This window comes from Bombina bombina, chromosome 3, assembly GCF_027579735.1.
Source record: "Bombina bombina isolate aBomBom1 chromosome 3, aBomBom1.pri, whole genome shotgun sequence".
In the NCBI taxonomy this organism is placed as follows: domain Eukaryota; kingdom Metazoa; phylum Chordata; class Amphibia; order Anura; family Bombinatoridae; genus Bombina; species Bombina bombina.
The window spans coordinates 482,119,786-482,132,658 of record NC_069501.1 but is presented as its reverse complement, the minus strand read 5'-3'; the positions used below and the strand labels follow the sequence as shown (position 1 = coordinate 482,132,658).

Genomic DNA, 12,873 nt, shown 5'->3' with positions numbered 1-12,873 from the left:
TGGTGGTACAGACATGTTAAACAGGCTTAAACTTGTCAACAAAGCACAAAAAACGTTTTAAAATAAAACCGTTACTGTCACTTTAAATTTTAAACTGAACACACTTTATTACTGAATATGTGAAAAAGTATGAAGGAATTGTTCAAAATTCAACAAAATTGCACCACAGTGTCTTAAAGCCTTAAAAGTATTGCACACCAAATTTGAAAGCTTTAACCCTTAAAATAACGGAACCGGAGCCGTTTTTACATTTAACCCCTATACAGTCCCAGCTATCTGCTTTGCTGAGACCCAACCAAGCCCAGAGGGGAATACGATACCAAATGACGCCTTCTATAAGCTTTTTCAGTGGTTCTAAGCTCCTCACACATGCATCTGCATGCCTTGCTCTCCAAAAACAACTGCGCATTAGTGGCGCGAAAATGAGGCTCTGCCTATGACTAGAAAAGGCCCCCATCTGAAAAAGGTGTCCAATACAGTGCCTGCCGTTTTTTTTAAAACAATCCCCAAGATTATAATAACTATTAAGAGTTATACTCTGCAAAATATGTTTAGCAAAGTAATCGTTTTAGCCCAGAAAAATGTCTACCAGTTTTTTAAGCCCTTATGAAGCCCTTTATTCTTTTACTTAATCTAAGAAAATGGCTTACCGGTCCCCATAGGGGAAAAAAAAAAACAAAAAAAAAAACTCTTAACCATCTCCGTGGAGATGTTGCCTGTGCAACGGCAAAGAGAATGACTGGGGTAGGCGGAGCCTAGGAGGGATCATGTGACCAGCTTTGCTGGGCTCTTTGCCATTTCCTGTTGGGGAAGAGAATATCCCACAAGTAAGGATGACGCCGTGGACCGGACACACCTATGTTGGAGAAACATTATTTGGAATAGCAGAATTTACCTATTGGCGCTTCAGAAAAAAGAAAGAGAGATACATTGCAGGTCTTCTTTAACTTTGTGTTGGACACAGGAGCTAGAGATGCTCTCAATTTAAATTTCTCGCCAATCACTACATTATGTAGGTACACAAATTGAAACAATTTTTCAAACAAAAAAATGTTTGGAATGTAGTTTTATTAATTATTTTTCCCATTGCATTTTTTCCCTCTGCTTCGTAAGAGGATAGCACATATTTTGAGGAATTCAGAACCCTGACCTTACAACATTATACACACTGATTGCTTGATTAGAAGCTCATTAATCACCTGTACTTAAAGGGACATGAAACCCACATTTTTTTCTTTCATGATTTAGAAAGACAAGGCGTTTTTAAACATCTTTCTAATTTAATTCTATTATCTAATTTGTTTTATTCTCTTGATATTCTTTGATGAAAAACATATCTAGATATGCTCACTAGCTGCTGATTGGTTGCTGCACATAGAAGCCTCATGTGATTGGCTCACCCATGTGCATTGCTTTTTCTTCAAATAAGGATATCTAAAACATTAAGCAAAATAAATAATAGAAGTAAATTGTAATGTTGTTTAAATTTGTATGTTCTATCTGAATCATGAAAGAAAGATTTTGGGTTTAGTGGCCCTTTAAAGGCCACAGCAGAGGAGATAAGATATACATAAGAGCCTTTTCAAGAGTAATGTCCCTGGACTGCAAAACAATGCCAGATTTTTTTAAGATGTGTTTTAAAAGCTTTAAAACATTTATTTTGTATGCAGATGTTTTGCAACACAGTTCTTTGTTGATGATATATAATAGGAACATATATAACATAACTTTATTATATTGCTAAGACTAAGAAAAAAGTTATAGGAAGCCTGACAACTTAATGATCACCTTTCTACTACAAAAAGAAAATATGAACAGTCAAAAAGCAAAAAATATTCTCTTTGAACATAAACAATGGCGGTTTCTAATACAAATTTTTATTTTTTTGTTATTGCCAATGGGGCATTATGTTTCCAACATATAGGAATACAGGAAGTATAAAGGGGCATTAAACTAAAGAATGTATTCCTCATAACATTTCCTAATAGGACCTATATAAAATTAGTTAAAACAATATGCCAATTACCATAGAATTAGAAGTAAAAACACACATGATAAAAAGACAGCAGTAAAATTTGAGTACCTGCCCATAGTTAAAAACTCTACACTGTTTGGAAATAAAGAAGACATTGTATCTCAGCGACATAAATTAACATAAAATAAACAATGTTACTTTAAGGCAGTGGTCTCAAAGTACAGGCCCCAGGGCCATATGCGGCCCTCAAGATAGTTTCCCCTGGCCCTCCTATGCATTGTCCAATGTAGATTCCCACCCATCATGCAGTGACCAAGTGTGCATGCGCAAGAAGCGCATCTGCATGTGATTATGTCCACTCAACTTTCTTGATTCTATGTGTGCGGTTTGAACTTTTTTGCTTTTAATTTGATGCAATACATTTTTGGATTTTTACTCTTCTGCATGGAGTTCTGATGTTCCAGTGCGCCGTTCTCTTTTGGCGATCCTTTAGACTCTCACCATGCACTACTTGGATAACTGCTGTTATACAGTTCCAGTATTATCTCTTTACTTGGCATTCACAAAGATATAGATGACTGTGTATGTCTGTTTTTGGTATACCACCTTAAGCTACTACGTGGGTAAATGTCCCTTCCAGTTCCTAATATAACCTGTTCAAGAGCACTCACTCTGTTTTAGTGGCCCCCACGGAAGAAGAACACTTTGCAAGTGGCCCCTAGATACAGCTTGATACCCCTGCTTTAAGGTATATGAAACAAACATTTTTTCTTCATGATTCAGATAGAGCATGTAACTTTAATCAACTTTCTAATTTACTCCTATTATCAATTTTCCTTCATTCTCTTGGTATCTATATTTGAAAAGCAGGAATGCAAGCTTAGGAGCTGGCCCATTTTTTGGTTCAGCACCTGGGCAGTGCTTGCTGATTGGCAGATAAATGTAGCCACCAATCAGCAAGTGCTAACCAGGTGCTGAACCAAAAAATGGTCCTGCTCCTGAGCTTACATTCCTTTTCAATTAAAGATACAAAGAAAAAAATGATAATAGGAGTAAATTAGAAAGTTGCTTAAAATTTCATGCTCTATTTGAATCATAAAAGAAAAAAAACATAATTTATGCTTACCTGATAAATTTATTTCTCTTATAGTGTATCCAGTCCACGGATCATCCATTACTTGTGGGGATATTCTCCTTCCCAACAGGAAGTTGCAAGAGGATCACCCACAGCAGAGCTGCTATATAGCTCCTCCCCTCACTGCCATATCCAGTCATTCGACCGAAACAAGCCGAGAAAGGAGAAACCATACGGTGCAGTGGTGACTGTAGTTTAATTAAAATTTAGACCTGCCTGAAAAGGACAGGGCGGGCCGTGGACTGGATACACTACAAGAGAAATAAATTTATCAGGTAAGCATAAATTATGTTTTCTCTTGTTAAGTGTATCCAGTCCACGGATCATCCATTACTTGTGGGATACCAATACCAAAGCTAAAGTACACGGATGATGGGAGGGACAAGGCAGGAACTTAAACGGAAGGAACCACTGCCTGTAGAACCTTTCTCCCAAAAACAGCCTCCGAAGAAGCAAAAGTATCAAATTTGTAAAATTTGGAAAAAGTATGAAGGGAAGACCAAGTTGCAGCCTTGCAAATCTCTTCAACAGAGGCCTCATTTTTAAAGGCCCAGGTGGAAGCCACAGCTCTAGTAGAATGAGCTGTAATCCTTTCAGGAGGCTGCTGTCTAGCAGTCTCATAGGCTAAACAGATTATACTCCGAAGCCAAAAAGAAAGAGAGGTTGCCGAGGCCTTCTGACCTCTCCTCTGTCCAGAGTAAACAACAAACAGGTTAGATGTTTGGCGAAAATCTTTAGTAGCCTGTAAGTAAAACTTCAAGGCACGGACTACGTCTAGATTATGCAAAAGACGTTCCTTCTTTGAAGAAGGATTAGGACATAATGATGGAACAACAATCTCTTGATTGATATTCTTGTTAGAAACCACCTTAGGTAAAAACCCAGGTTTTGTACGCAGAACAACTTTATCTGAATGAAAGATCAGATAAGGAGAATCACAATGTAAGGCAGATAACTCCGAGACTCTTTGAGCCGAGGAAATAGCCATCAGAAAAAGAACTTTCCATGAAAGAAGTTTGATATCAATAGAATGAAGGGGTTCAAACGGAACCCCTTGAAGAACTTTAAGAACCAAGTTTAAGCTCCATGGAGGAGCAACAGGTTTAAACACAGGCTTAATTCTAACTAAAGCCTGACAAAATGCCTGAACGTCTGGAACTTCTGCTAGATGTTTGTGTAAAAGAATAGACAGAGCAGAAATCTGTCCCTTTAAAGAACTAGCTGATAATCCTTTGTCCAAACCCTCTTGGAGGAAGGACAATATCCTAGGAATCCTAACCCTACTCCATGAGTAATTCTTGGATTCACACCAATGAAGATATTTACGCCATATCTTGTGGTAAATTTTCCTGGTGACAGGCTTTTGTGCCTGTATTAAGGTATCAATTACTGACTCGGAGAAGCCACGCTTTGATAGGATCAAGCGTTCAATCTCCATGCAGTCAGTCTCAGAGAAAGTAGATTCGGATGATTGAAAGGACCTTGTATTAGAAGGTCTTGTCTCAGAGGCAGAGTCCATGGTGGAAAGGATGACATATCCACTAGGTCTGCATACCAGGTCCTGCGTGGCCACGCAGGCACTATCAATATCACCGATGCTCTTTCCTGTTTGATTTTGGCAATCAGACGAGGGAGCAGAGGAAACGGTGGAAACACATAAGCCAGGTTGAAGAACCAAGGCGCTGCTAGAGCATCTATCAGTGCCGCTTCTGGGTCCCTGGACCTGGATCCGTAACAAGGAAGCTTGGCGTTATGGCGAGACGCCATGAGATCCAATTCTGGTTTGCCCCAACGGAGAACCAATTGAGCAAACACCTCCGGATGGAGTTCCCATTCCCCCGGATGAAAAGTCTGACGACTTAGAAAATCCGCCTCCCACTTCTCTACACCTGGGATATGGATCGCTGACAGGTGGCAAGAGTGAGTCTCTGCCCAGCGAATTATCTTGGAGACTTCTGACATCGCTAGGGAACTCCTGGTTCCCCCTTGATGGTTGATGTAAGCCACAGTCGTAATGTTGTCCGACTGAAATCTGATGAACCTCAGTGTTGCTAGCTGAGGCCAAGCCAGAAGAGCATTGAATATTGCTCTTAACTCCAGAATATTTATTGGGAGGAGTTTCTCCTCCTGAGTCCATGAACCCTGAGCCTTCAGGGAGTTCCAGACTGCACCCCAACCTAGAAGGCTGGCATCTGTTATTACAATTGTCCAATCTGGTCTGCGAAAGGTCATACCCTTGGACAGATGGGCCCGAGATAACCACCAGAGAAGAGAATCTCTGGTTTCCTGATCCAGATTTAGTAGAGGGGACAAATCTGTGTAATCCCCATTCCACTGACTGAGCATGCATAATTGCAGCGGTCTGAGATGCAGGCGCGCGAATGGCACTATGCCCATCGCCGCTACCATTAAGCCGATTCCTTCCATGCACTGAGCCACCGTGGGGCGCGGAATGGAGTGAAGAACACGGCAAGCATTTAGAAGTTTTGATAACCTGGACTCCGTCAGGTAAATTTTCATTTCTACAGAATCTATTAGAGTTCCTAGGAAGGAAACCCTCGTGAGAGGAGATAGAGAACTCTTTTCTTCGTTCACTTTCCACCCATGCGACCTCAGGAATGCCAGAACTATCTCTGTATGAGATTTGGCAATTTGAAAGCTTGACGCCTGTATCAGGATATCGTCCAGGTAAGGAGCCACCGCTATGCCTCGCGGTCTTAGGACCGCCAGAAGTGAGCCCAGAACCTTTGTAAAAATTCTTGGGGCTGTAGCCAACCCGAATGGAAGAGCTACAAATTGGTAATGCCTGTCTAGAAAGGCAAACCTCAGGAACTGATGATGATTCTTGTGAATCGGAATGTGAAGGTAGGCATCCTTTAAGTCCACTGTGGTCATGTACTGACCCTCTTGGATCCTGGGTAAAATGGTTCGAATAGTTTCCATCTTGAATGACGGAACTCTGAGGAATTTGTTTAGGATCTTTAAATCCAAAATTGGTCTGAAGGTTCCCTCTTTTTTGGGAACCACAAACAGATTTGAATAAAACCGTCCGCGGAACTGGATGGATCACTCCCATTACAAGGAGATCTTGTACGCAGCTTAGGAATGCCTCTTTCTTTATCTGGTTTGCAGATAATCTTGAAAGGTGAAATCTCCCTTGTGGAGGAGAAGCTTTGAAGTCCAGAAGATATCCCTGAGATATGATCTCCAACGCCCAGGGATCCTGAACATCTCTTGCCCATGCCTGGGCGAAGAGAGAGAGTCTGCCCCCTACTAGATCCGTTGTCGAATAGGGGGGCGCTCCTTCATGCTGTCTTAGAGGCAGCAGCAGGATTTCTGGCCTGCTTGCCCTTGTTCCAGGACTGGTTAGGTTTCCAGGCCTGCTTGGATTGAGCAAAAGTTCCCTCTTGTTTTGAAGCAGAGGAAGTTGATGCTGCACCTGCCTTGAAATTTCGAAAGGCACGAAAATTAGACTGTTTGGCCTTTGATTTGGCCCTGTCCTGAGGAAGGGTATGACCCTTACCTCCAGTAATGTCAGCAATAATTTCTTTCAAACCAGGCCCGAATAAGGTCTGCCCCTTGAAAGGAATGTTGAGTAATTTAGACTTTGAAGTCACATCAGCTGACCAGGATTTGAGCCATAGCGCCCTACATACCTGGATGGCGAATCCGGAATTCTTAGCCGTTAGTTTAGTCAAATGAACAATGGCATCAGAAACAAATGAGTTAGCTATCTTAAGAGTTCTAAGCTTGTCAACAATTTCAGTCAATGGAGCTGTATGGATGGCCTCTTCCAGGGCCTCAAACCAGAATGCCGCCGCAGCAGTGACAGGCGCAATGCATGCAAGGGGCTGTAAAATAAAACCTTGTTGAATAAACATTTTCTTAAGGTAACCCTCTAATTTTTTAATCCATTGGATCTGAAAAAGCACAACTGTCCTCAACCGGGATAGTGGTACGCTTTGCTAAAGTGGAAACTGCTCCCTCCACCTTAGGGACAGTCTGCCATAAGTCCCATGTAGTGGCATCTATTGGAAACATTTTTCTAAATATAGGAGGTGGGGAAAAGGGCACACCAGGCCTATCCCACTCCTTACTAATAATTTCTGTAAGCCTTTTAGGTATTGGAAAAACATCAGTACTCACCGGCACTGCATAGTATTTATCCAGCCTACACAATTTCTCTGGCACTGCAATTGTGTCATAGTTACAGCATCTACGCGCACTGTATCTCGTCTAACCCCAGAGCTATCGCGTTTGCCTCTCAATTCAGGCAATCTGGATAATACCTCTGACAGGGTATTATTCATGATTGCAGCCATGTCCTGCAAAGTAATCGCTATGGGCGTCCCTGATGTACTTGGCGCCATATTAGCGTGCGTCCCTTGAGCGGGAGGCGAAGGGTCAGACACGTGGGGAGAGTTAGTCGGCATAACTTCCCCCTCGACAGACCCCTCTGGTGACAATTCTTTTATAGATAAAGACTGATCTTTACTGTTTAAGGTGAAATCAATACATTTAGTACACATTCTCCTATGGGGCTCCACCATGGCTTTTAAACATAATGAACAAGTATCCTCTGTTTCAGACATGTTTGTACAGACTAGCAATGAGACTAGCAAGCTTGGAAAACAATTTAAAGCAAGTTAACAAGCAATATAAAAAACTTTACTGTGCCTTTAAGAGAAACAAATTTTGACAAAATTTGAAATAACAGTGAAAAAAGGCAGTTACACTAACAAAATGTTTACAGTGTATGTAACAAGTCAGCAGAGCATTGCACCCACTTGCAAATGGATGATTAACCCCTTAATAACAAAAACAGAATAATAAATGACAAAAACGTTTTTTAAACACAGTCACAACAACTGCCACAGTCTACTGTGATTGTTACCCTCCTCAAACACGACTTTGAAGCCTTTTGAGCCCTTCAGAGATGTCCTGGATCATGCAGGAAGAAGCTGAATGTCTCTGTCAGTATTTTTATCTGCACCGAAAAGCACTAAAATAGGCCCTTCCCACTCATATTGCAACAGTGGAAAGCCTCAGGAACTGTTTCTAGGCAAAAATCAAACTAACCATGTGGAAAAAAACTAGGCCCCAATAAGTTGTCACCAAACATATATAAAAACGATTAAACATGCCAGCAAACGTTTTATATTACACTTTTATAAGAGTATGTATCTCTATTAATAAGCCTGATACCAGTCGCTATCACTGCATTTAAGGCTTTACTTACATTAATCCGGTATCAGCAGCATTTTCTAGCAAATTCCATCCCTAGAAAAATATTAATGCACATACCTTATTGCAGGAAAACCTGCACGCCATTCCCTCTCTGAAGTTACCTCACTCCTCAGAATATGTGAGAACAGCAATGGATCTTAGTTACTTCTGCTAAGATCATAGAAATCACAGGCAGATTCTTCTTCTAATGCTGCCAGAGATGAAACAGTACACTCCGGTACCATTTAAAAATAACAAACTTTTGATTGAAGTTAAAAAACTAACTATAATACACCACTCTCCTCTTACTACGTCCATCTTTGTTGAGAGTTGCAAGAGAATGACTGGGTATGGCAGTGAGGGGAGGAGCTATATAGCAGCTCTGCTGTGGGTGATCCTCTTGCAACTTCCTGTTGGGAAGGAGAATATCCCCACAAGTAATGGATGATCCATGGACTGGATACACTTAACAAGAGAAATGTATGTTTCATATCCCTTTAAGAAACATATTCGCTAAGTAGGTACTGGGAGGCAGTGATGTATCAATACTAATAAAAATGCACTGTGAACTTTTGCAATATGGTGCTCAATTTTAGCTGTAAATGATAGTGAAACATTTACAGCTAAAATAGAGCACCATATTGCAATAGTCCGTGGTGCATTTTTATTAGTAAATTCCCCCTTCCCTTGTCTCACTTGAATGCACTGAATTAATGAAAACAATTTGCAAAGTTCCCAGTAATTATCTTAAAGGGATATTGAACCCACTTTTTTTTCTTTCATGATTCAGATAGCGCGTGCAATTTTAAGCAACTCTCTAATTTACTCCTATTATCAATTTATCTTCATTTTCTTGGTATCTTTATTTGGTAAAGCAGGAATTTAAGCTTACAAGACGGCACATTTTTGGTTCAGAACCCAGGATAGCACTTGCTGATTAGTGGCAGCATTTAGCCACCAATCAGCAAGCGCTACCCAGGTGCTGAACCAAAGATGGGCCGGCTCCTAGCTTCTATTCCTGCTTTACCAAATAAAGATACAAACAGAACGAAGAAATATTGATAATAGTAGTAAATTAGAAAGTTGCTTAAAATTGCATGCTCTATCTGAATCACGAAAGAAAAAATGTGGGTTCAGTGTCCCTTTAAGTTTTAGATACAAATTAAGCAAATATCTTAAGTCTAAATAATATCACAAACAGTGAGCAAATTAAAAGATGAGAGAGCCTGATGCGGTCGTGTTTCACGTTACTCTTTCCCTGAGGAAGCATAAACTGAAATGCAAACGCGCCAGGGGATCTCTTTTTTGTTGTTGTATTCCTTATAAAATGTTTAATTATGTAAAATAAAAAAAAACACACTTTACACTAACATTCATGATTTATTTTGACATTTTTTCCTGTAGTTTAAAATTATAGAGCAGAACAGAAAGGCCAAAGTGCAGTCTAAGAAATACACAATCCTAACACTCCAACCTGCTGCACAATGATTGGTTGAGGGGCACACAAGCTTGTTTTCATTGAAACATCTCTCTGATTTGCCACAGCAAAGGAAGTAACATAAAATAACATTTAAGATGTTTTTATGGGACTCCAAAACAATGCCTATTTTTTTTTTTTTTTTAACAAAATTACAGTTTTAAATATTTTTAAAACATTTCTCTGCAGATCTGTTGCAATGCAATCTATGTTCAATAAAATACTTTGCAGTTTTGGTGGGAACGTCATAAACTTAAAGGAACACTAAACCCAGTTTTTTCTTTTCTTTCATGATTCAGATAGAGCATGCAATTTTAAGCAACTTTCTAATTTACTCATATTATCAATTATTCTTTGTTCTCTTGCTATCTTTATTTAAAAAGCAGGAATGTGATGCATAGGAGCCGGCTCATTGTTGGTTGAGAACCTGGGTTATGCTTGCTTATTGGTGGGTAAATGTAAGCCTCCAATAACCAAGCGCTATCCATGGTGCTGAACCTAAAGTGGGCTGGCTGCTAAGATTTACATTTCTGCTTTTAAAATAAAGAAAAATTGATAATAGGAGTAAATTAGAAAGTTGCTTAACCCCTTAACGACTGAGGACGTGCAGGGTACGTCCTCAGAAAAAAGGCAGTTAATGCCTGAGAACGTATCCTGCACGTCCTCAGTGTGGAAAGCAGCTGGAAGCGATCCTGCTCGCTTCCAGGTGCTTTCCGGTTATTGCAGTGATGCCTCGATATGGAGGCATCCTGCAATAACCTTTTTAAGTCATCCGGTGCAGAGAGAGCCACTCTGTGGCCCTCTCTGCACCGGAGATCGGTTGCTCCCTGTGTTGGTGGGTGGGAGCCGGACCGGGAGGCGGGTGGCGGCCATCGATGGCCCTGTGGATGTGAAGGGGGGGCGGGATCGTGGGCGGGGGTGGCTGGGGGCGCGCACGGGCGCGCGCGCGTGCACGGGAGGGTGGGGGCGGGCGCGTGCACGGGGAGGGAGCGGGTGGGAACCGCTACACTGCAGAAAATGTGGAAATAAAAAATATAAAAAAATGGAAAATTAAAACAATCAGCAAGGTGGTGGGGGTTTGTCTGTGGGGGGTGGGGGGGGGGGGGAAAGCTACACTACAGAAAAAAAAAAAAAAAAAAAGCACTTTTTATTGTAAACTGGGTACTGGCAGACAGCTGCCAGTACCCAAGATGGCCCCCAATAAGGCAGAGGGGAGGGTTAGAGAGCGGTTTTGGGGGGGATCAGGGAGGTTGGGGGCTAAGGGGGGGATCCTACACAATTTAATTTTTTTTTAAAACCTTTTTATTTTAGTACTGGCAGACTTTCTGCCAGTACTTAAGATGGCGGGGACAATTGTGGGGTGGGGGAGGGAAGGGAGCTGTTTGGAAGGGATCAGGGGGTGGGATGTGTCAGATGGGAGGCTGATCTCTACACTAAAGCTAAAATTAACCCTGCAAGCTCACTACAAACTCCCTAATTAACCCTTTCACTGCTAGCCATAATACACGTGTGAGGCGCAACAGGATTTAGTGGCCTTCTAATTACCAGAAAGCAACGCCAAAGTCATATATGTCTGCTATTTCTGAACAAAGGGGATCCCAGACAAGCATTTACAACCATTTGTGCCATAATTGCACAAGCTGTTTGTAAATGATTTCAGTGAGAAACCTAAAATTATGAAAAATTTTACGTTTTTTTTTAATTTGATCGCATTTGGCGGTGAAATGGTGGCATGAAATATACCAAAATGTGCCTAGATCAATACTTGGGGTTGTCTACTACACTACACTAAAGCTAAAATTAACCCTACAAGCTCCCTAAAAGCTCCCTAATTAACCCCTTAACTGCTGGGCATGATACACTTGTGGTGCGCAGTGGCATTTAGCGGCCTTCTAATTACCAAAAAGCAACGCCAAAGCCATATATGTGTGCTATTTCTGAACAAAGGGGATCCCAGAGAAGAATTTACAACCATTTATGCCATAATTGCACAAGTTGTTTGTAAATAATTTCAGTGAGAAATCGAAAGTTTGTGAAAAAATTTGTGAAAAAGTGAACAATTTTTTGTATTTGATCGCATTTGGCGGTGAAATGGTGGTATGAAATATACCAAAATGGGCCTAGATCAATACTTTGGGATGTCTACTAAAAAAAAATATATACATGTCAAGGGATATTCAGAGATTCCTGAAAGATATTAGTGTTCTAATGTAACTAGCGCTAATTTTGGAAAAAAATGGTTTGGAAATAGCAAAGTGCTACTTGTATTTATGGCCCTATAACTTGCAAAAAAAGCAAAGAACATGTAAACATTGGGTATTTCTAAACTCAGGACAAAATTTAGAAACTATTTAGCATGGGTGTTTTTTGGTGGTTTTAGATATGTAACAGATTTTGGGGGTCAAAGTTAGAAAAAGTGTGTTTTTTTCCATTTTTCCTCATATTTTATCATTTTTTTTATAGTAAATTATAAGATATGATGAAAACAATGGTATCTTTAGAAAGTCCATTTAATGGCGAGAAAAACGGTATATAATATGTGTGGGTACAGTAAATGAGTAAGAAGAAAATTACAGCTAAACACAAACACCGCAAAAATGTAAAAATAGCCTTGGTCCCAAACGGACAGAAAATGGAAAAGTGCTCTGGTCACTAAGGGGTTAAAATTTCATGCTCTATCTGAATTATGAAAGAAAAAATTTGGGTTCAGTGTCCCTTTAAACTATTAAATTGTAAAAAGAAAAACAAGCATTAGTGGAGATATTTTTTTCATATAGTGCATAGAAAAAAAAGTGATTTACAACATTGATACATATATTTACCTAGACTCGCCTTCATCTTCCACATGTTCACAGTGCACAGAATTAAGAGCGCTGACTTTCTTGTAATCTTGAGGTGTCAGATATAAATATTTATATCCCTAAATAACAAAACATATGAGGTATCAGTGCTAAAGCTTTTTTTTTTTTTACAAATAAAGTTTAGTAAAGTTATAACCATTCAAAAATAACACTCTGGCTACCAATAAGATCTGACAAAGAACACAAGCATAACTAAAAT

At 40.2% G+C, this 12,873-nt stretch overlaps 1 protein-coding gene across 1 annotated transcript in view; it reads right to left on the bottom strand.

Moving 5' to 3' along the window:
- The window catches only part of ACACA (acetyl-CoA carboxylase alpha), a 1,007,059-nt gene that overhangs the window by 338,956 nt on the left and 655,230 nt on the right, over positions 1 to 12,873 (bottom strand). The window contains exon 43 of the mRNA XM_053706820.1: positions 12,636 to 12,733. Coding sequence (XP_053562795.1) covers positions 12,636 to 12,733 — 98 coding nt within the window. The remainder of the gene's footprint in view (positions 1 to 12,635; positions 12,734 to 12,873) is intronic.